A 23068-nucleotide genomic window follows, 5' to 3' on the forward strand; every position below is an offset into this window, starting at 1 on the left:
TATTTACCCTGCACAGAAACAAAATAACCCACCCAAATCTAACTCTCTCTGCAAATGTTATATCTGCCCCCCCTGCAGTGCACATGGTTTTGCCCAACTGCTAAAAAATTTCCTGCTGCGATCAACTTGGTATTACCCCCTATATCTGAAAGGAGTATTACACACCAAGGGGTAAACTAACCAGGTTAGTTTTATCTTGTAAATGATTGCGGCTTTAAAAATACAGGTATTCCTGCACTCCTGGCTTCTCGCACCCTAGTACATTTACCCCCAACAATTTACTCAATTGAAGCAGTATCACTGCTGGGGGCATCTGAATGACGTGAACATCTATGTAGAAGCGTTCTGAAAACGAATGTAAGTTCTCCCATTCAAAACCTTAATCGTGACAATGAAAAGCTCTACTGGATTTCCAAGTAACTCGACAGAGCAAAACAGAAAATCTGCAAATATCCAAACATGAATTGGATGCTAGACTTAAATACTCCAATTTCTGGTTTTGAAAACCAGAAGGGGGTGGTAGAAAGCAGGACTGCAATCCTTCTGTGTCAGTCATTCATTATAGCGATATAGTATTTTTTTTTATAGTTTAGGGTTCTGAATGTTTTTAGGGTCTTTATAGAAACATAATCTGCTAACTTTAGGGAATTTTATCTGTATCCTTTAGCTTACCATTCGTATTTTCTCAATGATGTTATCTAGTTTATGCACTTCTGCCTCTGAGTGATGGAGATTTGTTGTCAGAATATCAATCTACAAAGAGATAAAATAGAGAGAGAAAATAAAATAGGATCACTCTGAATTACCCCCATAGCTCTCAGCCCTGGGAAGAACACCCGCCGCAGAGAGCTGTTAAAACCCCCCACTCCCAGGCACTGACAAGGTATTAGCCAGTCCTGGGCTCCCTGCAGTCTCTACATTAATGCTGAATGCAGTTTAAGAACAAACAAAGATTAAATAAAAAAAGAATAAAAAAAAAAGTTAGCATAAAAGTAAAAACTATCTATCTACAGTAAAGGCTGCATAGCTGCCCCCAAAACGTGCCCTACTCTATGAGGCACCTAAAGAAGACTGGAATCAAGGGGACGCAAGAAGAAGGGAGGTGGGGGAGGAATTGGGTTTAAAGCTGCAGATTACATTAAGTGTCAAGCTCCAGCCACATCTAGCAATCCCATGGTCCAGTGTCACACAGCCTTGCTGTAAGAGAAATAGGGCCTTGGTGAGAATCAAACCCAAGACTTCGCTGTGAGGCAGCAAGCTTTACCATTGCAACCCAATTCTGATTTACTGTCCCTCAATCTCTACCTTCCACACACCGTACAAAACACAGCACCCAAACCATCTTCATCTCTAGTGGAGCAGACCTAATGAAAATAACTTGCAGTCACAATCTCATATGGTACTTTATGATAGTTTTAAACCATACACAACAACAACTGTATTCCCTGTAGCGCTGGTGTTGCACATTTACAGAGTAAAAAGGAACTTACATGTCTCATTAGTCGCTGGACTGTTTCAGACTTTGCACAATCAGTGTCAACAAGTTTTAGTTTCAGTGTCGCCAACTGAGGAAAACAAAATAACATATGTAAACAAACGGTAACTTCAGACATACAGTAGTATAATCAGTCACAGAACACCAGCCTTACCTCCTTGTGTAGCAGAAGTTTCTCCTGAATCCAGTTTCTTGCAGCGTCAGCTGGGCTCTGTGCTAGCTCCGCTTTCAGTACCTGCACCTCATTTTCACATAATTTCAGTGACAGCTGTAACTTTTCATTCTCCTCAATAAGCGCCTAAAAGAAGAAGTCATCACACACATAAAAACAAAGGGATAGTGCACAAGTCATTAAGGAAGAGCAAGAAATTAGCATGAACTGAAAATTTAGTCAAAATATACCTTATAACTGGTTTTTGGAGGGGAACATTTTTCCCCCCCACACTTTCATTAACTTTTAACACACAGAAGCCTGCATGGATCTCACAGATCTGTGCAGGCTTCTGTCAAGTACACACCTTGTAACGAAACTCGCATTACAACTTGCAAGCTTTCCTGCGGTAACAAAAATAAGAATTTACTTACCGATAATTCTATTTCTCATAGTCCGTAGTGGATGCTGGGACTTCCGTAAGGACCATGGGGAATAGCGGCTCCGCAGGAGACTGGGCACAAAAAGTAAAAGCTTTAGACTAGCTGGTGTGCACTGGCTCCTCCCCCTATGACCCTCCTCCAAGCCTCAGTTAGGATACTGTGCCCGGACGAGCGTACATAATAAGGAAGGATTTTGAATCCCGGGTAAGACTCATACCAGCCACACCAATCACACTGTACAACCTGTGATCTGAACCCAGTTAACAGTATGATAAACGTAGGAGCCTCTGAAAAGATGGCTCACAACAATAAACAACCCGATTTTTTGTAACAATAACTATATACAAGTATTGCAGACAATCCGCACTTGGGATGGGCGCCCAGCATCCACTACGGACTATGAGAAATAGAATTATCGGTAAGTAAATTCTTATTTTCTCTGACGTCCTAGTGGATGCTGGGACTTCCGTAAGGACCATGGGGATTATACCAAAGCTCCCAAACGGGCGGGAGAGTGCGGATGACTCTGCAGCACCGAATGAGAGAACTCCAGGTCCTCCTCAGCCAGGGTATCGAATTTGTAAATTTTGCAAACGTGTTTGCCCCTGACCAAGTAGCTGCTCGGCAAAGTTGTAAAGCCGAGACCCCTCGGGCAGCCGCCCAAGATGAGCCCACTTTTCTTGTGGAATGGGCTTTAACAGATTTTGGCTGTGGCAGTCCTGCCACAGAATGTGCAAGCTGAATTGTACTACAAATCCAACGAGCAATCGTCTGCTTAGAAGCAGGAGCACCCAGCTTGTTGGGTGCATACAGGATAAACAGCGAGTCAGATTTTCTGACTCCAGCCGTCCTGGAAACATATATTTTCAGGGCCCTGACTACGTCCAACAACTTGGAGTCCTCCAAGTCCCTAGTAGCCGCAGGCACCACAATAGGTTGGTTCATGTGAAACGCTGAAACCACCTTAGGGAGAAATTGAGGACGAGTCCTCAATTCTGCCCTGTCTGAATGAAAAATTAGGTAAGGGCTTTTATATGACAAAGCCGCCATTTCTGAGACACGCCTGGCTGACGCCAGAGCTAACAGCATGACCACCTTCCATGTGAGATATTTTAATTCCACAGTGGTGAGTGGTTCAAACCAATGTGATTTTAGGAACCCTAAAACTACATTGAGATCCCAAGGTGCCACTGGTGGCACAAAAGGAGGTTGTATATGCAGTACCCCCTTGACAAACGTCTGAACTTCAGGCAATAAAGCCAGTTCTTTCTGGAAGAAGATCGACAGGGCCGAAATTCGAACCTTAATGGATCCTAATTTTAGGCCCATAGACAGTCCTGCTTGCAGGAAATGCAGGAAACGACCCAGTTGAAATTCCTCTGTGGGGGCCTTCTTAGCCTCACACCAGGAAACATATTTTCGCCAAATGCGGTGATAATGTTTCGCAGTTACATCCTTCCTGGCTTTGATCAGGGTAGGGATGACTTCATCTGGAATGCCTTTTTCCATCAGGATCCGGCGTTCAACCGCCATGCCGTCAAACGCAGCCGCGGTAAGTCTTGGAACAGACAAGGTCCCTGCTGGAGCAGGTCCTTTCTTAGAGGTAGAGGCCACGGGTCCTCCGTGAGCATCTCTTGCAGTTCCGGGTACCAAGTTCTTCTTGGCCAATCCGGAGCCACGAGTATAGTCTTCACTCCTCTCCTTCTTATGATTCTCAGTACTTTTGGAATGAGAGGCAGAGGAGGGAACACATACACCGACTGGTACACCCACGGTGTTACCAGAGCGTCCACCGCTATTGCCTGAGGGTCCCTTGACCTGGCGCAATATCTGTCCAGTTTTTTGTTGAGACGGGACGCCATCATGTCCACCTTTGGTTTTTCCCAACGGTTTACAATCACTTGAAAGACTTCTGGGTGAAGTCCCCACTCCCCCGGGTGGAGGTCGTGTCTGCTGAGGAAGTCTGCTTCCCAGTTGTCCACTCCCGGAATGAACACTGCTGACAGTGCCACCACATGATTTTCCGCCCAGCGAAGAATCCTTGCAGCTTCTGCCATTGCCCTCCTGCTTCTTGTGCCGCCCTGTCTGTTGACGTGGGCGACTGCCGTGATGTTGTCCGATTGGATCAATACCGACTGACCCTGAAGCAGAGGCCTTGCTTGACTTAGGGCATTGTAAATGGCCCTTAGTTCCAGGATATTTATGTGAAGAGACGTTTCCATGCTTGACCACAAGCCCTGGAAATTTCTTCCCTGTGTGACTGCTCCCCAGCCTCTCAGGCTGGCATCGGTGGTCACCAGCATCCAATCCTGAATGCCGAATCTGCGGCCCTCTAGAAGATGAGCACTCTGTAACCACCACAGGAGAGACACCCTTGTCCTTGGAGATAGGGTTATCCGCTGATGCATCTGAAGATGCGATCCGGACCATTTGTCCAGCAGATCCCACTGAAAAGTTCTTGCATGGAATCTTCCGAATGGAATCGCTTCGTAAGAAGCCACCATTTTTCCCAGGACTCTCGTGCATTGATGCACTGACACTTGGCCTGGTTTTAGGAGTTTCCTGACTAGCTCGGATAACTCCCTGGCCTTCTCCTCCGGGAGAAAAACCTTTTTCTGGACTGTGTCCAGAATCATCCCCAGGAACAGTAGACGTGTTGTTGGAATCAGCTGTGATTTTGGGATATTTAGGATCCACCCGTGCTGACGTAGCACTACCTGAGATAGTGCTACTCCGACCTCTAACTGTTCCCTGGACCTTGCCCTTATCAGGAGATCGTCCAAGTAAGGGATAATTAAGACGCCTTTTCTTCGAAGAAGAATCATCATTTCGGCCATTACCTTGGTAAAGACCCGTGGACAATCCAAACGGCAGCGTCTGAAACCGATAATGACAGTTTTGTACCACAAACCTGAGGTACCCTTGGTGAGAAGGGTAGATTGGGACATGGAGATAAGCATCTTTGATGTCCAGAGACACCATATAGTCCCCTTCTTCCAGGTTCGCTATCACTGCTCTGAGTGACTCCATCTTGAATTTGAACCTTTTTATGTAAGTGTTCAAGGATTTTAGATTTAAAATTGGTCTCACCAAGCCGTCTGGCTTCGGTACCACAAACAGCGTGGAATAATACCCCTTTCCCTGTTGTAGGAGGGGTACCTTGATTATCACCTGCTGGGAATACAGCTTGTGAATAGCTTCCACTAAAGCCTCCCTGTCGGAGGGAGACGTTGGTAGAGCAGACTTCAGGAACCGGCGAGGGGGAGACGTCTCGAATTCCAATTTGTACCCCTGTGATACTACCTGCAGGATCCAGGGGTCCACTTGCGAGTGAGCCCACTGCGCGCTGAAATTCTTGAGACGGCCCCCCACCGTGCCTGAGTCCGCTTGTAAGGCCCCAGCGTCATGCTGAAGACTTGGCAGAAGCGGGGGAGGGCTTCTGCTCCTGGGAAGAGGCTGCCTGGTGCAGTCTTTTTCCCCTTCCTCTGCCCAGGGGCAGAAATGAGTGGCCTTTTGCCCGCTTGCCCTTATGGGAACGAAAGGACTTGTCGTTTGGAATCCGCATCACCTGACCACTGTCGGGTCCATAACGCTCTTCTGGCAGAAATGGACATCGCACTCACTCTAGATGCCAGGGTGCAAATATCCCTCTGTGCATCTCGCATATATAGTAATGCATCCTTTAAATGCTCTATAGTTAATAATATACTGTCCCTATCCAGGGTATCAATATTTTCAGTCAGGGAATCCGACCAAGCCACTCCAGCACTGCACATCCAGGCTGAGGCGATTGCTGGTCGCAGTATAACACCAGTATGTGTGTATATACCTTTTAGGATATTTTCCAGCCTTCTATCAGCTGGTTCCTTAAGGGCGGCCGTATCGGGAGACGGTAACGCCACTTGTTTTGATAAGCGTGTGAGCGCCTTATCTACCCTAGGGGGTGTTTCCCAACGCGCCCTAACCTCTGGCGGGAAAGGGTATAGTGCCAATAATTTGTTAGAAATCAGCAGTTTTTTATCGGGGGAAAACCACGCTTTATCACACACCTCATTTAATTCATCTGATTCAGGAAAAACTACTGGTAGTTTTTTCACACCCCACATAATACCCTTTTTTGTGGTACTTGTAGTGTCAGAAATATTCAATGCCTCCTTCATTGCCGTGATCATGTAACGTGTGGCCCTACTGGACATTACGTTTGTCTCCTCACCGTCGACACTGGATTCAGTATCCGTGTCTGGGTCGACCATCTGAGGTAACGGGCGTTTTAGCGCCCCCGACGGTGTCTGAGACGCCTGAACAGGCACTAATTGATTTGCCGGCTGTCTCATGTCGTCAACAGTTTTTTGCAAAGTGCTGACACTGTCACGTAATTCTTTAAATACGACCATCCAGTCAGGTGTCGACTCCCTAGGGGGTGACATCACTAACACAGGCAATTGCACTGCTTCCACATCATTTTCCTCCTCATACATGTCGACACAATCGTACCGACACCCAGCACACACACAGGGAATGCTCTGAAAGAGGACAGGACCCCACGAGCCCTTTGGGGAGACAGAGGGAGAGTTTGCCAGCACACACCAGAGCGCTATATATATACAGGGATAACCTTATGTAAGTGTTACTCCCTTTATAGCTGCTGTTTTATATTAGCTGCCAATAGTGCCCCCCCTCTCTTGTTTTACCCTGATTCTGTAGCAGGACTGCAGGGGAGAGTCTGGGAGCCTTCCTTCCAGCGGAACTGTGAGGGAAAATGGCGCTTGTGTGCTGAGGAGATAGGCTCCGCCCCTTCACGGCGGCCTTTTCTCCCGCTTTTTTTAGGAAAACTGGCAGGGGTGAAATGCATCCATATAGCCCAGGAGCTATATGTGATGTATTTCTTTAGCCATATAAGGTTTAAACATGTTTTATTGCGTCTCAGGGTGCTCCCCCCTAGCGCCCTGCACCCTCAGTGACTGGAGTGTGAAGTGTGCTGAGAGCAATGGCGCACAGCTGCAGTGCTGTGCGCTACCTTATCTGAAGACAGGACCGTCTTCTGCCGCCGATTTCTCCGGACCTCTTCGCTCTTCTGGCTCTGTAAAGGGGCCGGCGGCGCGGCTCCGGGACCCATCCAGGCTGAACCTGTGATCGTCCCTCTGGAGCTAATGTCCAGTAGCCAAGAAGCCCAATCCACTCTGCACGCAGGTGAGTTCGCTTCTTCTCCCCTTAGTCCCACGATGCAGTGAGCCTGTTGCCAGCAGGACTCACTGAAAATAAAAAACCTATTTAAACTTTTACTTCTAAGCAGCTCAGGAGAGCCACCTAGCATGCACCCTTCTCGTTCGGGCACAAAAATCTAACTGAGGCTTGGAGGAGGGTCATAGGGGGAGGAGCCAGTGCACACCAGCTAGTCTAAAGCTTTTACTTTTTGTGCCCAGTCTCCTGCGGAGCCGCTATTCCCCATGGTCCTTACGGAAGTCCCAGCATCCACTAGGACGTCAGAGAAAGGATAAAATTGGCATGGATGCGCATTTCAGATAAACTCACATCCTATTACATACTGCGAATTCCGGAACAATCTTGCATCATACTCACACAAAAACTCGGGGGAGATGCTGGACAGGACGGGTCACATGCACACACAATTTGTCCCCTAATTGAATAGCAAAACCCTGTGGCTGCGGGAAATACTCCACGCCACAGGGTTTTTCAAATTTACCACCTGCAACTGGATCTGCTCCTTACACCAGGGTCACAGTACATGCAACTCAGACCCCTAAAGGAGGCTGCATTTGAGACTTTTCAGTCATGTTGGTCTAACTTTGGGCCTGATTCAGCATGGATCGCAAAAGCAAAATCTTTCTCTAATGGGCAAAACCATGTGCACTGCAGGTGGGGCAGATATAATATGTGCAGAGAGAGTAAAATATGGTGAGGCATGTTCAAACTGAAATCTAAATTGCAGTGTAAAAATAAAGCAGCCAGTATTTACCCTGCACAGAAACAAAAATAAGAATTTACTTACCGATAATTCTATTTCTCGTAGTCCGTAGTGGATGCTGGGGACTCCGTAAGGACCATGGGGAATAGCGGCTCCGCAGGAGACTGGGCACATCTTAAGAAAGCTTTAGGACTATCTGGTGTGCACTGGCTCCTCCCCCTATGACCCTCCTCCAAGCCTCAGTTAGGATACGGTGCCCGGACGAGCGTACACAATAAGGAAGGATTTTGAATCCCGGGTAAGACTCATACCAGCCACACCAATCACATCGTACAACTTGTGATCTGAACCCAGTTAACAGCATGATAACAGAGGAGCCTCTAGAAAAGATGGCTCACTACAGCAATAACCCGATTTTTTGGTAACAATAACTATGTACCAGTATTGCAGACAATCCGCACTTGGGATGGGCGCCCAGCATCCACTACGGACTACGAGAAATAGAATTATCGGTAAGTAAATTCTTATTTTCTCTAACGTCCTAAGTGGATGCTGGGGACTCCGTAAGGACCATGGGGATTATACCAAAGCTCCCAAACGGGCGGGAGAGTGCGGATGACTCTGCAGCACCAAATGAGAGAACTCCAGGTCCTCCTCAGCCAGGGTATCAATTTTGTAGAATTTTACAAACGTATTTGCTCCTGACCAAGTAGCTGCTCGGCAAAGTTGTAAAGCCGAGACCCCTCGGGCAGCCGCCCAAGATGAGCCCACCTTCCTTGTGGAGTGGGCATTTACAGATTTTTGGCTGTGGTAGGCCTGCCACAGAATGTGCAAGCTGAATTGTACTACAAATCCAACGAGCAATAGTCTGCTTAGAAGCAGGAGCACCCAGCTTGTTGGGTGCATACAGGATAAACAGCGAGTCAGATTTCCTGACTCCAGCCGTCCTGGAAACATATATTTTCAGGGCCCTGACAACGTCTAGCAACTTGGAGTCCTCCAAGTCCCTAGTAGCCGCAGGCACCACAATAGGTTGGTTCAGGTGAAACGCTGAAACCACCTTAGGGAGAAACTGAGGACGAGTCCTCAATTCCGCCCTGTCCGAATGGAAAATCAGATAAGGGCTTTTACAGGATAAAGCCGCCAATTCTGACACGCGCCTGACCCAGGCCAGGGCCAACAGCATGACCACTTTCCATGTGAGATATTTTAACTCCACAGATTTAAGTGGTTCAAACCAATGTGACTTTTGGAACCCAAAAACTACATTGAGATCCCAAAGTGCCACTGGAAGCACGAAAGGAGGCTGTATATGCAGTACCCCTTTTACAAACGTCTGAACTTCAGGGACTGAAGCTAGTTCTTTTTGGAAGAAAATTGACAGGGCCGAAATTTGAACCTTAATGGACCCCAATTTCAGGCCCATAGACACTCCTGTTTGCAGGAAATGTAGGAATCGACCCAGTTGAATTTGCTCCGTCGGGCCTTACTGGCCTCGCACCACGCAACATATTTTCGCCAAATGCGGTGATAATGTTTTGCGGTTACATCCTTCCTGGCTTTGATCAGGATAGGGATGACTTCATCCGGGATGCCTTTTTTCCTTCAGGATCCGGCGTTCAACCGCCATGCCGTCAAACGCAGCCGCGGTAAGTCTTGGAACAGACAGGGTCCTTGCTGGAGCAGGTCCCTTCTTAGAGGTAGAGGCCACGGATCCTCCGTGAGCATCTCTTGAAGTTCCGGTTACCAAGTCCTTCTTGGCCAATCCGGAGCCACGAATATAGTGCTTACTCCTCTCCATCTTATCAATCTCAGTACCTTGGGTATGAGAGGCAGAGGAGGGAACACATACACTGACTGGTACACCCACGGTGTTACCAGAGCATCTACAGCTATTGCCTGAGGGTCCCTCGACCTGGCGCAATACCTGTCGAGTTTTTCCCAACGGTTTATAATCATGTGGAAGACTTCTGGGTGAAGTCCCCACTCTCCCGGGTGGAGGTCGTGCTGAGGAAGTCTGCTTCCCAGTTGTCCACTCCCGGAATGAATACTGCTGACAGTGCTATCACATGATTTTCCGCCCAGCGAAGAATCCTTGCAGCTTCTGCCATTGCCCTCCTGCTTCTTGTGCCACCCTGTCTGTTTACGTGGGTGACTGCCGTGATGTTGTCCGACTGGATCAACACCGGCTGACCTTGAAGCAGATATTTATGTGAAGTGATGTCTCCAGGCTTGACCATAAGCCCTGGATATTCCTTCCCTGTGTGACTGCTCCCCAGCCTCGCAGGCTGGCATCCGTGGTCACCAGGACCCAGCCCTGAATGCCGAATCTGCGGCCCTCTAGAAGATGAGCACTCTGCAACCACCACAGGAGGGACACCCTTGTCCTTGGTGACAGGGTTATCCGCTGATGCATCTGAAGATGCGACCCGGACCATTTGTCCAGCAGGTCCCACTGGAAAGTTCTTGCGTGGAATCTGCCGAATGGGATTGCTTCGTAGGAAGCCACCATTTTACCCAGAACCCTTGTGCATTGATGCACTGAGACTTGGCTCGGTTTTAGGAGGTTCCTGACTAGCTCGGATAACTCCCTGGCTTTCTCCTCCGGGAGAAACACCTTTTTCTGGACTGTGTCCAGGATCATCCCTAGGAACAGAAGACAAGTCGTCGGAACCAGCTGCGATTTTGGAATATTGAGAATCCAATCGTGCTGCCGCAACACTACCTGAGATAGTGCTACACCGACCTCCAACTGTTCCCTGGATCTTACCCTTATCAGGGAATCGTCCAAGTAAGGGATAACTAAATTCCCTTCCTTCGAAGGAATATCATCATTTCGGCCATTACCTTGGTAAAGACCCGGGGTGCCGTGGACCATCCATACGGCAGCGTCTGAACTGATAGTGACAGTTCTGTACCATAAACCTGAGGTACCCTTGGTGAGAAGGGTAAATTTTGACATGAAGGTAAGCATCCTTGATGTCCCGAGACATCATGTAGTCCCCTTCTTCCAGGTTCGCAATCACTGCTCTGAGTGACTCAATCTTGAATTTGAACCTCTGTATGTAAGTGTTCAAAGATTTTAGATTTAGAATCGGTCTCACCGAGCCGTCCGGCTTCGGTACCACAACAGTGTGGAATAATACCCCGTTCCCTGTTGCAGGAGGGGTACCTTGATTATCACCTGCTGGGAATACAGCTTGTGAATGGCTTCCAAAACTGTCTCCCTGTCAGAAGGAGACATCGGTAAAGCCGACTTTAGGAAACGGCGAGGGGGAGACGTCTCGAATTCTAATTTGTACCCCTGAGATATCACCTGAAGGATCCAGGGGTCTACTTGCGAGTGAGCCCACTGCGCGCTGAAATTCATTGAGACGGGCCCCCCACCGTGCCTGATTCTGCTTGTAAAGCCCCAGCGTCATACTGAGGGCTTGGCAGAGGCGGGAGAGGGTTTCTGTTCCTGGGAACTGGCTGATTTCTGCAGCCTTTTTCCTCTCCCTCTGTCACGGGGCAGAAATGAGGAACCTTTTGCCCGCTTGTCCACGAAAAGACTGCGCCTGATAATACGGCGTCTTCTCATGTTGAGAGGCGACCTGGGGTACAAACGTGGATTTCCCAGCTGTTGCCGTGGCCACCAGGTCTGAAAGACCGACCCCAAATAACTCCTCCCCTTACTAAGGCAATACTTCCAAATGCCGTTTGGAATACGCATCACCTGACCACTGACGTGTCCATAACTCTCTACTGGTAGAAATGGACAACGCACTTAGACTTGATGCCAGTCGGCAAATATTCCGCTGTGCATCACGCATATATAGAATTGCATCTTTCAAATGCTCTATAGGCCAAAATATACTGTCCCTATCTAGGGTATCAATATTTTCAGTCAGGGAATCCGACCACGTCGACCCAGCACTGCACATCCAGGCTGAGGCGATTGCTGGTCGCAGTATAACACCAGTATGTGTGTAAATAAATTTTAGGATACCCTCCTGCTTTCTATCAGCAGGATCCTTAAGGGCGGCCATCTCAGGAGAGGGTAGAGCCCTTACAAGCGTGTGAGCGCTTTATCCACCCTAGGGGGTGTTTCCCAACGCACCCTAACCTCTGGCGGGAAAGGATATAATGCCAATAACATTTTAGAAATTATCAGTTGTTATCGGGGGAAAACCACGCATCATCACACACCTCATTTAATTTCTCAGATTCAGGAAAACTACAGGTAGTTTTTCCTCACCGAACATAATACCCCTTTTTGGTGGTACTCGTATTATCAGAAATGTGTAAAACATTTTTCATTGCCTCAATCATGTAACGTGTGGCCCTACTGGAAGTCACATTTGTCTCTTCACCGTCGACACTGGAGTCAGTATCCGTGTCGGCGTCTATATCTGCCATCTGAGGTAACGGGCGCTTTAGAGCCCATGACGGCCTATGAGACGTCTGGACAGGCACAAGCTGAGTAGCCGGCTGTCTCATGTCAACCACTGTCTTTTATACAGAGCTGACACTGTCACGTAATTCCTTCCAACAGTTAATCCACTCAGGTGTCGACCCCCTAGGGGGTGACATCACTATTACAGGCAATCTGCTCCGTCTCCACATCATTTTTCTCCTCATACATGTCGACACAAAAGTACCGACATACAGCACACACACAGGGAATGCTCTGATAGAGGACAGGACCCCACTAGCCCTTTGGGGAGACAGAGGGAGAGTTTGCCAGCACACACCAGAGCGCTATATATATATATACAGGGATAACCTTATATAAGTGTTTTTCCCCTTATAGCTGCTGTATCTTTAATACTGCGCGTAATTAGTGCCCCCCCTCTCTTTTTTTAACCCTTTCTGTAGTGTAGTGACTGCAGGGGAGAGCCAGGGGAGCTTCCCTCCAACGGAGCTGTGAGGGAAAATGGCGCCAGTGTGCTGAGGAGATAGGCTCCGCCCCTTTTTCGCGGACTTTTCTCCTGCTTTTTTATGGATTCTGGCAGGGGTTAAAATTCATCCATATAGCCCTGGGGGCTATATGTGATGTATTTTCGCCAGCCAAGGTGTTTTTATTGCTGCTCAGGGCGCCCCCCCCTAGCGCCCTGCACCCTCAGTGACCGAAGTGTGCTGAGGAGCAATGGCGCACAGCTGCAGTGCTGTGCGCTACCTTGTTGAAGACAGGACGTCTTCTGCCGCCGATTTTCCGGACCTCTTCTGCCTTCTGGCTCTGTAAGGGGGCCGGCGGCGCGGCTCTGGGACCCATCCATGGCTGGGCCTGTGATCGTCCCTCTGGAGATAATGTCCAGTAGCCTAAGAAGCCCAATCCACTCTGCACGCAGGTGAGTTCGCTTCTTCTCCCCTTAGTCCCTCGATGCAGTGAGCCTGTTGCCAGCAGGTCTCACTGAAAATAAAAAACCTAAACTAAAACTTTCACTAAGAAGCTCAGGAGAGCCCCTAGTGTGCACCCTTCTCGTTCGGGCACAAAGATCTAACTGAGGCTTGGAGGAGGGTCATAGGGGGAGGAGCCAGTGCACACCAGATAGTCCTAAAGCTTTCTTTAGATGTGCCCAGTCTCCTGCGGAGCCGCTATTCCCCATGGTCCTTACGGAGTCCCCAGCATCCACTTAGAGAAATAACATGCCCATAAAAGATTTTGCTTTTGTGATCCATGCTGAATCAGTCCCTTTGCGACTACACGCCCACACCACGTCCTTACTGTACTTTGGCTGCGATAGCACACCCACTACGATTGTATGCATGTGCCCCTACCGCAACAGCACACCAGTTCCTGCCACAGGGTCAGCCCCCTAGTGGTACACAGTCTAAAGTCACGTTTTAGACTGAAATGAGACCTGGGTTGGACAAAGCCACATATGTGCATGAAATGTGATGAATCTTAATTCAAGACAAGAAATACAATCTGGAATAATCTTGTTTCAGAGACTTAATAAAGGCCATGATCAGTTCACATGTATATTAGAGCGTGGCAGTGCTTTTAGAATACAAAAAAGGAGAAAAGAAGCTACGTCTGGAAGTGTGCACTAACTGATACACAATATATTAAACTCAGATCGCAATAACAGGTTGAGTATCCCATATCCAAATATTCCGAAATACGGAATATTCTGAAATACGGACTTTTTTGAGGTAGAGTGAGATAGTGAAACCTTTGTTTTTTGATGGCTCAATGTACACACCCTTTGTTTAATACACAAAGTTATTAATAATATTGTATTAAATGACCTTCAGGCAGTGTGTATAAGGTGTATATGAAACATAAATGAATTGTGTGAAGGTACACACACTTTGTTTAATGCACAAAGTTATAAAAAATATTGGCTAAAATGACCTTCAGGCTGTGTGTATAAGGTGTATATGTAACATAAATGCATTCTGTGCTTAGACTTGGGTCCCATCACCATGATATCTCATTATGGTATGCAATTATTCCAAAATACGGAAAAATCTGATATCCAAAATACTTCTGGTCCCAAGCATTTTGGATAAGGGAGACTCAACCTGTATAAAGAAAAACTTGTCTTAAACATAAGTGTATCGGACTAGGAAAGCTAAATGAATTAGACCCTTTCAATGCGTGTATGTTCTACAATGGCAAGCATCTGCTGGTCATTTTTTCCTGTTGTACATACTGTAGAACAGTGCGCTAGCACAAGATAAAAAGGGAATTAACGGCATTAGTGGTTCCCAAACTAGGTACTGTGGCACCGCAGGTTGGGTATCCAGTTCTAGATCAAACGATCACATCTTTGTAGGCCAAGTCGCACACGGACTGTTGCCTTAGGCCTGTTTCACACACGTCGGTTTTGACCGGACAGCAAAAAGAGGGACAAAAGCTTGCAGTTTTTTTGCCAGCCGGCAGTGCCTTTCACATGCTTTTAGCCGGTTTTAATGCTGTCGTTTTAAAAAAGCTGGACAAAACAGGTCTGTCCTCTGTTAATCTTATTAGCCTTTCCATATTTATTTCTGCCATCTTTTCTAACCCCACTAAAGTTGTCATGTGTACATTTGCGGTCATGTTTGGGGGCGGAGTACAGCTGCAGAAGCTCGCAGCAGCCACTGAAAAAACAAACCATGTGTGTGAAAATAAGAATTTACTTACCGATAATTCTATTTCTCATAGTCCGTAGTGGATGCTGGGACTCCGTAAGGACCATGGGGAATAGCGGCTCCGCAGGAGACTGGGCACAAAAGTAAAAGCTTGAACTAGCTGGTGTGCACTGGCTCCTCCCCCTATGACCCTCCTCCAAGCCTCAGTTAGGATACTGTGCCCGGACGAGCGTACATAATAAGGAAGGATATTGAATCCCGGGTAAGACTCATACCAGCCACACCAATCACACCGTACAACCTGTGATCTGAACCCAGTTAACAGTATGATAAACGAAGGAGCCTCTGAAAAGATGGCTCACAACAATAATAACCTGAATTTTGTAACAATAACTATATTCAAGTATTGCAGACAATCCGCACTTGGGATGGGCGCCCAGCATCCACTACGGACTATGAGAAATAGAATTATCGGTAAGTAAATTCTTATTTTCTCTAACGTCCTAAGTGGATGCTGGGACTCCGTAAGGACCATGGGGATTATACCAAAGCTCCCAAACGGGCGGGAGAGTGCGGATGACTCTGCAGCACCGAATGAGAGAACTCCAGGTCCTCCTCAGCCAGGGTATCAAATTTGTAGAATTTAGCAAACGTGTTTGCCCCTGACCAAGTAGCTGCTCGGCAAAGTTGTAAAGCCGAGACCCCTCGGGCAGCCGCCCAAGATGAGCCCACCTTCCTTGTGGAGTGGGCATTTACAGATTTTGGCTGTGGCAGGCCTGCCACAGAATGTGCAAGCTGAATTGTACTACAAATCCAACGAGCAATAGTCTGCTTAGAAGCAGGAGCACCCAGCTTGTTGGGTGCATACAGGATAAACAGCGAGTCAGATTTCCTGACTCCAGCCGTCCTGGAAATATATATTTTCAGGGCCCTGACTACGTCCAGTAACTTGGAGTCCTCCAAGTCCCTAGTAGCCGCAGGCACCACAATAGGCTGGTTCACGTGAAACGCTGAAACCACCTTTGGGAGAAATTGAGGACGAGTCCTCAATTCTGCCCTATCCGTGTGAAAAATCAGGTAAGGGCTTTTATAAGATAAAGCCGCCAATTCTGAGACACGCCTGGCTGAAGCCAGGGCTAACAGCATTACCACCTTCCATGTGAGATATTTTAATTCCACAGTGGTGAGTGGTTCAAACCAATGTGATTTTAGGAACCCCAAAACCACATTGAGATCCCAAGGTGCCACCGGGGGCACAAAAGGAGGCTGTATATGCAGTACCCCTTTGACAAACGTCTGGACTTCAGGCACTGAAGCCAGTTCTTTTTGGAAGAAAATCGACAGGGCCGAAATTTGAACCTTAATGGACCCTAATTTTAGGCCCATAGACAGTCCTGTTTGCAGGAAATGTAGGAAGCGACCCAGTTGAAATTCCTCTGTAGGGGCCTCTTTGGCCTCACACCACGCAACATATTTTCGCCAAATGCGGTGATAATGTTTCGCGGTTACATCCTTCCTGGCCTTTATCAGGGTAGGGATGACTTCTTCTGGAATGCCTTTTTCCTTCAGGATCCGGCGTTCAACCGCCATGCCGTCAAACGCAGCCGCGGTAAGTCTTGGAACAGACAAGGTCCCTGCTGGAGCAGGTCCTTTCTTAGAGGTAGAGGCCACGGGTCCTCCGTGAGCATCTCTTGAAGTTCCGGGTACCAAGTCCTTCTTGGCCAATCCGGAACCACGAGTATAGTTCTTACTCCTCTCCTTTTTATGATTCTCAGTACTTTTGGTATGAGAGGCAGAGGAGGGAACACATACACTGACTGGTACACCCATGGTGTTACCAGAGCGTCCACCGCTATTGCCTGAGGGTCCCTTGACCTGGCGCAATATCCGTCTAGTTTTTTGTTGAGACGGGACGCCATCATGTCCACCTTTGGTTTTTCCCAACGGTTTACCATCTCTTGGAAGACTTCTGGATGAAGTCCCCACTCCCCCGGGTGAAGGTCGTGTCTGCTGAGGAAGTCCGCTTCCCAGTTGTCCACTCCCGGAATGAACACTGCTGACAGTGCCATCACATGATTCTCCGCCCAGCGAAGAATCCTTGCAGCTTCTGCCATCGCCCTCCTGCTTCTCGTGCCGCCCTGTCTGTTTACGTGGGCGACTGACGTGATGTTGTCCGATTGGATCAATACCGCCTGACCCTGAAGCAGGGGTTTTGCTTGACTTAGGGCATTGTAAATGGCCCTTAGTTCCAGAATGTTTATATGAAGAGATGTTTCCATGCTTGACCACAAGCCCTGGAAATTTTGTCCCTGTGTGACTGCTCCCCAGCCTCTCAGGCTGGCATCTGTGGTCACCAGGATCCAATCCTGAATGCCGAATCTGCGGCCCTCTAGTAGATGAGCACTCTGCAGCCACCACAGAAGAGACACCCTTGTCCTTGGCGACAGGGTTATCCGCTGATGCATCTGAAGATGCGATCCGGACCATTTGTCCAGAAGATCCCACTGAAACGTTCTTGCATGGAATCTTCCGAATGGAATCGCTTCGTAAGAAGCCACCATTTTTCCCAGGACCCTCGTGCACTGATGCACTGACACCTGGCCTGGTTTTAGGAGATTCCTGACTAGCTCGGATAACTCCCTGGCCTTCTCCTCTGGGAGAAACACCTTTTTCTGGACTGTGTCCAGAATCATTCCTAGGAACAGGAGACGTGTCGTTGGAATCAGCTGCGATTTTGGAATATTTAGAATCCACCCGTGCTGACGTAACACTAACTGAGATAGTGCTACTCCGACTTCTAACTGTTCCCTGGACGTTGCCCTTATCAGGAGATCGTCCAAGTAAGGGATAATTAAAACGCCTTTTCTTCGAAGAAGAATCATCATTTCGGCCATTACCTTGGTAAAGACCCGAGGTGCCGTGGACAATCCAAACGGCAGCGTCTGAAACTGATAATGACAGTTTTGTACTACAAACCTGAGGTACCCTTGGTGAGAAGGGTAGATTGGGACGTGGAGATAAGCATCTTTGATGTCCAGAGACACCATATAGTCCCCTTCTTCCAGGTTTGCAATCACTGCTCTGAGTGACTCCATCTTGAATTTGAACCTCTTTATGTAAGTGTTCAAGGATTTTAGATTTAAAATTGGTCTCACCGAGCCGTCCGGCTTCGGTACCACAAACAGCGTGGAATAATACCCCTTTCCCTGTTGTAGTAGAGGTACCTTGATTATCACCTGCTGGGAATACAGCTTGTGAATGGCTTCCAAAACTGTCTCCCTGTCGGAGGGAGACTTTGGTAGAGCAGACTTCAGGAACCGGCGAGGGGGAGACGTCTCGAATTCCAGTTTGTACCCCTGTGATACTACCTGCAGAATCCAGGGGTCCACTTGCGAGTGAGCCCACTGCGCGTTGAAATTTTTGAGACGGGCCCCCACCGTGTCCGAGTCCGCTTGTAAAGCCCCAGCGTCATGCTGAAGACTTGGCAGAAGCAGAGGAGGGCTTCTGCTCCTGGGAAGAGGCTGCCTGGTGCAGTCTTTTTCCTCTTCCTCTGCCCCGGGGCAGAAATGAGTGGCCTTTTGCCCGCCTGTACTTATGGGAACGAAAGGACTGAGTTTGAAAAGACGGTGTCTTTTTCTGCTGAGAGGTGACCTGGGGTAAAAAGGTGGACTTTCCGGCCGTTGCCGTGGCCACCAGGTCCGATAGACCGGCCCCAAATAACTCCTCCCCTTTAAACGGCAATACTTCCATATGTCATTTGGACTCCGCATCCCCTGACCACTGTCGCGTCCATAGCGCTCTTCTGGCAGAAATGGACATAGCACTCACTCTTGATGCCAGGGTGCAAATATCCCTCTGTGCATCACGCATATATAGTAATGCATCCTTCAAATGCTCTATAGTTAGTAATATACTGTCCCTATCCAGGGTATCAATATTTTCAGTCAGGGAATCCGACCACGCAACTCCAGCACTGCACATCCAGGCTGATGCGATTGCTGGTCGCAGTATAACACCAGTATGTGTGTATATACCCTTCAGGATATTTTCCAGCCTTCTATCCGCTGGTTATTTGAGGGCGGCCGTATCAGGAGACGGTAACGCTACTTGTTTAGATAAACGTGTGAGCGCTTTATCTACTCTAGGGGGTGTTTCCCAACGCGCCCTAACCTCTGGCGGGAAAGGGTATAGTGCCAATAATTTATTAGAAATTAGCACTTTTTTATCGGGGGAAACCCACACTTTATCACACACCTCATTTAATTCATCTGACTCAGGAAAAGCTACTGGTAGTTTTTTCACTCCCCACATAATACCCTTCTTTGTGGTACTTGTAGTGTCAGAAATGTTCAATGCCTCCTTCATTGCCGTGATCATGTAACGTGTGGCCCTACTGGACATTACGTTTGTCTCCTCACCGTCGACACTGGACTCAGTATCCGTGTCTGGGTCTGTGTCGACCCACTGAGGTAACGGGCGTTTTATCGCCCCTGACGGTGTCTGAGACGCCTGGACAGGCACTAATTGATTTGTCGGCTGTCTCAAGTCGTCAACAGTTTTTTGTAAAGTGCTGACATTGTCACGTAGTTCTTTAAATACAACCATCCAGTCAGGTGTCGACTCCCTAGGGGGTGACATCACTAATACAGGCAATTGCTCTGCTTCCACATCATTTTCCTCCTCATACATGTCGACACAATCGTACCGACACCCAGCACACACACAGGGAATGCTCTGATAGAGGACAGGACCCCACTAGCCCTTTGGGGAGACAGAGGGAGAGTTTGCCAGCACACACCAGAGCGCTATATATATATATATATATATAGGGATAACCTTATATAAGTGTTACTCCCTTTTATAGCTGCTGTTTATAATTTAGCTGCCAATAGTGCCCCCCCTCTCTCGTTTTTACCCTGATTCTGTAGGGACTGCAGGGGAGAGTCAGGGAGCCGTCCTTCCAGCGGAACTGTGAGGGAAAATGGCGCTTGTGTGCTGAGGAGATAGGCTCCGCCCCTTCACGACGGCCTTATCTCCCGCTTTTTTCTGGAAAACTGGCAGGGGTTAAATACATCCATATAGCCCAGGAGCTATATGTGATGTATTTCTTTTGCCATCCTAAGGTATTTCTGTTTTTATTGCGTCTCAGGGCGCTCCCCCCCAGCGCCCTGCACCCTCAGTGACCGGAGTGTGAAGTGTGCTGAGAGCAATGGCGCACAGCTGCAGTGCTGTGCGCTACCTTAGTTGAAGACAGGAACGTCTTCTGCCGCCGATTTCACCGGACCTCTTCGTTCTTCTGGCTCTGTAAGGGGGCCGGCGGCGCGGCTCCGGGACCCATCCAGGCTGAACCTGTGATCGTCCCTCTGGAGCTAATGTCCAGTAGCCTAAGAAACCCAATCCACTCTGCACGCAGGTGAGTTCGTTTCTTCTCCCCTTAGTCCCACGATGCAGTGAGCCTGTTGCCAGCAGGACTCACTGAAAATAAAAAACCTAAAATAAACTTTTACTCTAAGCAGCTCAGGAGAGCCACCTAGCATGCACCCTTCTCGTTCGGGCACAAAAATCTAACTGAGGCTTGGAGGAGGGTCATAGGGGGAGGAGCCAGTGCACACCAGCTAGTTCAAGCTTTTACTTTTGTGCCCAGTCTCCTGCGGAGCCGCTATTCCCCATGGTCCTTACGGAGTCCCAGCATCCACTTAGGACGTTAGAGAAAGGATATACTGGACAACGTTATTCACTGAACTGTTTGGACAGCACGGCCCCGGACTTTTCAGTGGATATTTCCGGCTGCAACACGGCAGCCAGACCGGATCCGTGCCGCGTGAAAGGACATATGCAGTTCTGCATTTAACTAAATTCCAGCCATGGCAAAAAGCAGCCAGGGACAAACCGGCTGGTGTGAAATGGCCCTTAGAGATAGTTTAACTACATGGGCTGCTCTGGTTAGAGTGATCCTGACATCTTTTGCTTCCACCTGCACTTAACCTCCATTCTACACCTTTCCCTGGCAGCCTTCATTTTAAGTAGTGTGCATGAGAGTTTCTGGCAAAGGAACCTTTATCATTAGATTGTGGATAGGAAGAGAAAGCTAGAAAAAAGTGACCTTGGTTTGCTCCCAACCAAGGTCACTTTTTTCTAGCTTTCTCTTCCTATCCTTAAATACGTTTGGACCTTTGGGAGCACCGCTGACAATCACCATTTTTTTCTACCCATAGATATTTATCCTTACTGGCAGAAGGTGATTAATTTTAGACTACTGTCTAACCCGTCAGCTTTTCTCGGAGACAACATTTTATTTATTATTATTCATTATAAATTCACTTAATCCTGTGCGGCATTCCCAACCCAATCCTTTTCATCATTAGATTGTGCCAATATGGACTAAGAGTTACTCTCATGGTCCTCAGGTGGCCAGTCAAGACAGTCATCGTTTTTGTGAAGACCCTGGTATCTGTGGCTAGTGCGACTGTCTATAGTCATGGAAAGGGAAGTCATAGAAAGGGATAGTCATAGAAAGAGCCTTGATCCCTACTAAAAAGCTTTTTTCTTTTTAAGACCGCTTCACAATGGTTTTAGCAAAGGTACTAAGTCAAGCCTTCATATGCACAGCCACAGGGAACCCCACAAGAGAACCAGAACCACCATCCTCACACTCTGCACATACAGCATTCCGATAGGACACGTACGGCAGGATGTAATGGAGTTTGGGATGCCGGTCGATCTTGGACATTTTTTTAGTACATTACATCCTGCCGGTGATATTTTCAATAGGCAAAAACTCTGCTCTTCTCTGGAATGCCCCTGGAAGAACTGCCCTTCCCAGACATAGGGGGATATTTAAATTACCCCCGATGAGACATCGGGAGTAAAAACCCCCAATGTTTCTTCGGTTTTTGCGTTTGGGCTATTTGATTTAATCAACCGGTAAAAAGTGCATTTTCACACGAAAACACAGAGGTCAGGTGAAACAAAATCCCAGATAAGCCGCGGCACACGCCGGTGATACATTACACCCAACAGCATCTCCGGGTAATTGAATATCCCCCATAGTTAGAGAACAGCAGTGTAAGGAAATCATCCTGGGAGGAGAGGAAGAGCTGTGCTGCAACAGAATACAGAGCCTGAGTTGGGAAAATTAGCATGCTACATCCATCCGCCTAGCAAAGAGAACTCAGGGCAAACCCCTACCAGTGACGTGCGGTGGGGTGAGGCAGAGCCTTTCCTGTCATACTAACCTTTGTGCCAGAGTTTTGACTGTATAAAGTATATGAAAAATACAAAGAATATATGTTTCAAATATCTTCTTTGCATTATTCTAATCATTTTTATAGCCAAAACTCTGGAGTAAAAAGTCTATGGCAGGTGAGGCAGTGCCATACCTGTGTATCTTTTCCGCACATCTCTGATCAAATCTCACCAAATTTCCAGGAATTTATACTGCTGCACCTGTGTATAATGCCCACATGCACCCTTTGGCTCAAATATTGCATTTAAAATTTGGCTCTGGTGCTAACCAGTGCCTCCTGATCATTTAGCTCACCGCACGTCCCTGACCCCTACCACCATGAGACTAGTGTGAAAGAGATATTCTCCCTGCATCCTTCTTGTAATGAGTGAGCAGAATTGACGTGCCAGCAATCACTAGCCCAATGCCCTGTTAGCAGTCGTCGGCTACTTCACGATTTGCTTTCTGTCACTGCAAATGAAGCCAACCTACCCCACTATGGCAGCGGAGCACAGTCTGGGCTATGCTGCCTGATTGTAAGAGGAGCTTGGAGAGGCAGACATCCGTAGCCAGAGTTGGCTCCTTGGCAACCCAAGACCTTGATTCAGGGATCACATTAGACAAATAAGTGTAAAAGGAAAAATCAGCCAGGCTATTGGCAGCCTGACACAGAAAGTACCAAGCTCCATCAGACACTTAAGAAAAAGCTTGACAGGGTTAGGTGACCAGGACAGAGAGAGGAGCGTGTTCAAACCGTGTCCCAGACACC

At 47.9% G+C, this 23068-nt stretch overlaps 1 protein-coding gene across 5 annotated transcripts in view; it reads right to left on the reverse strand.

Moving 5' to 3' along the window:
- The window catches only part of SPAG5 (sperm associated antigen 5), a 417322-nt gene that overhangs the window by 48733 nt on the left and 345521 nt on the right, over positions 1–23068 (reverse strand). For all 5 annotated transcript variants that reach the window (XM_063955870.1, XM_063955871.1, XM_063955872.1 and 2 more), the window contains exons 23-25: positions 1650–1793; positions 1491–1565; positions 673–753 (exon numbers count right to left, since the gene is read on the reverse strand). In XM_063955870.1, the coding sequence (XP_063811940.1) occupies positions 673–753; positions 1491–1565; positions 1650–1793 (300 nt within the window). The remainder of the gene's footprint in view (positions 1–672; positions 754–1490; positions 1566–1649; positions 1794–23068) is intronic.

The sequence above is a fragment of the Pseudophryne corroboree genome, chromosome 2 (genome assembly GCF_028390025.1).
Source record: "Pseudophryne corroboree isolate aPseCor3 chromosome 2, aPseCor3.hap2, whole genome shotgun sequence".
NCBI classification, from domain to species: Eukaryota; Metazoa; Chordata; class Amphibia; order Anura; family Myobatrachidae; genus Pseudophryne; species Pseudophryne corroboree.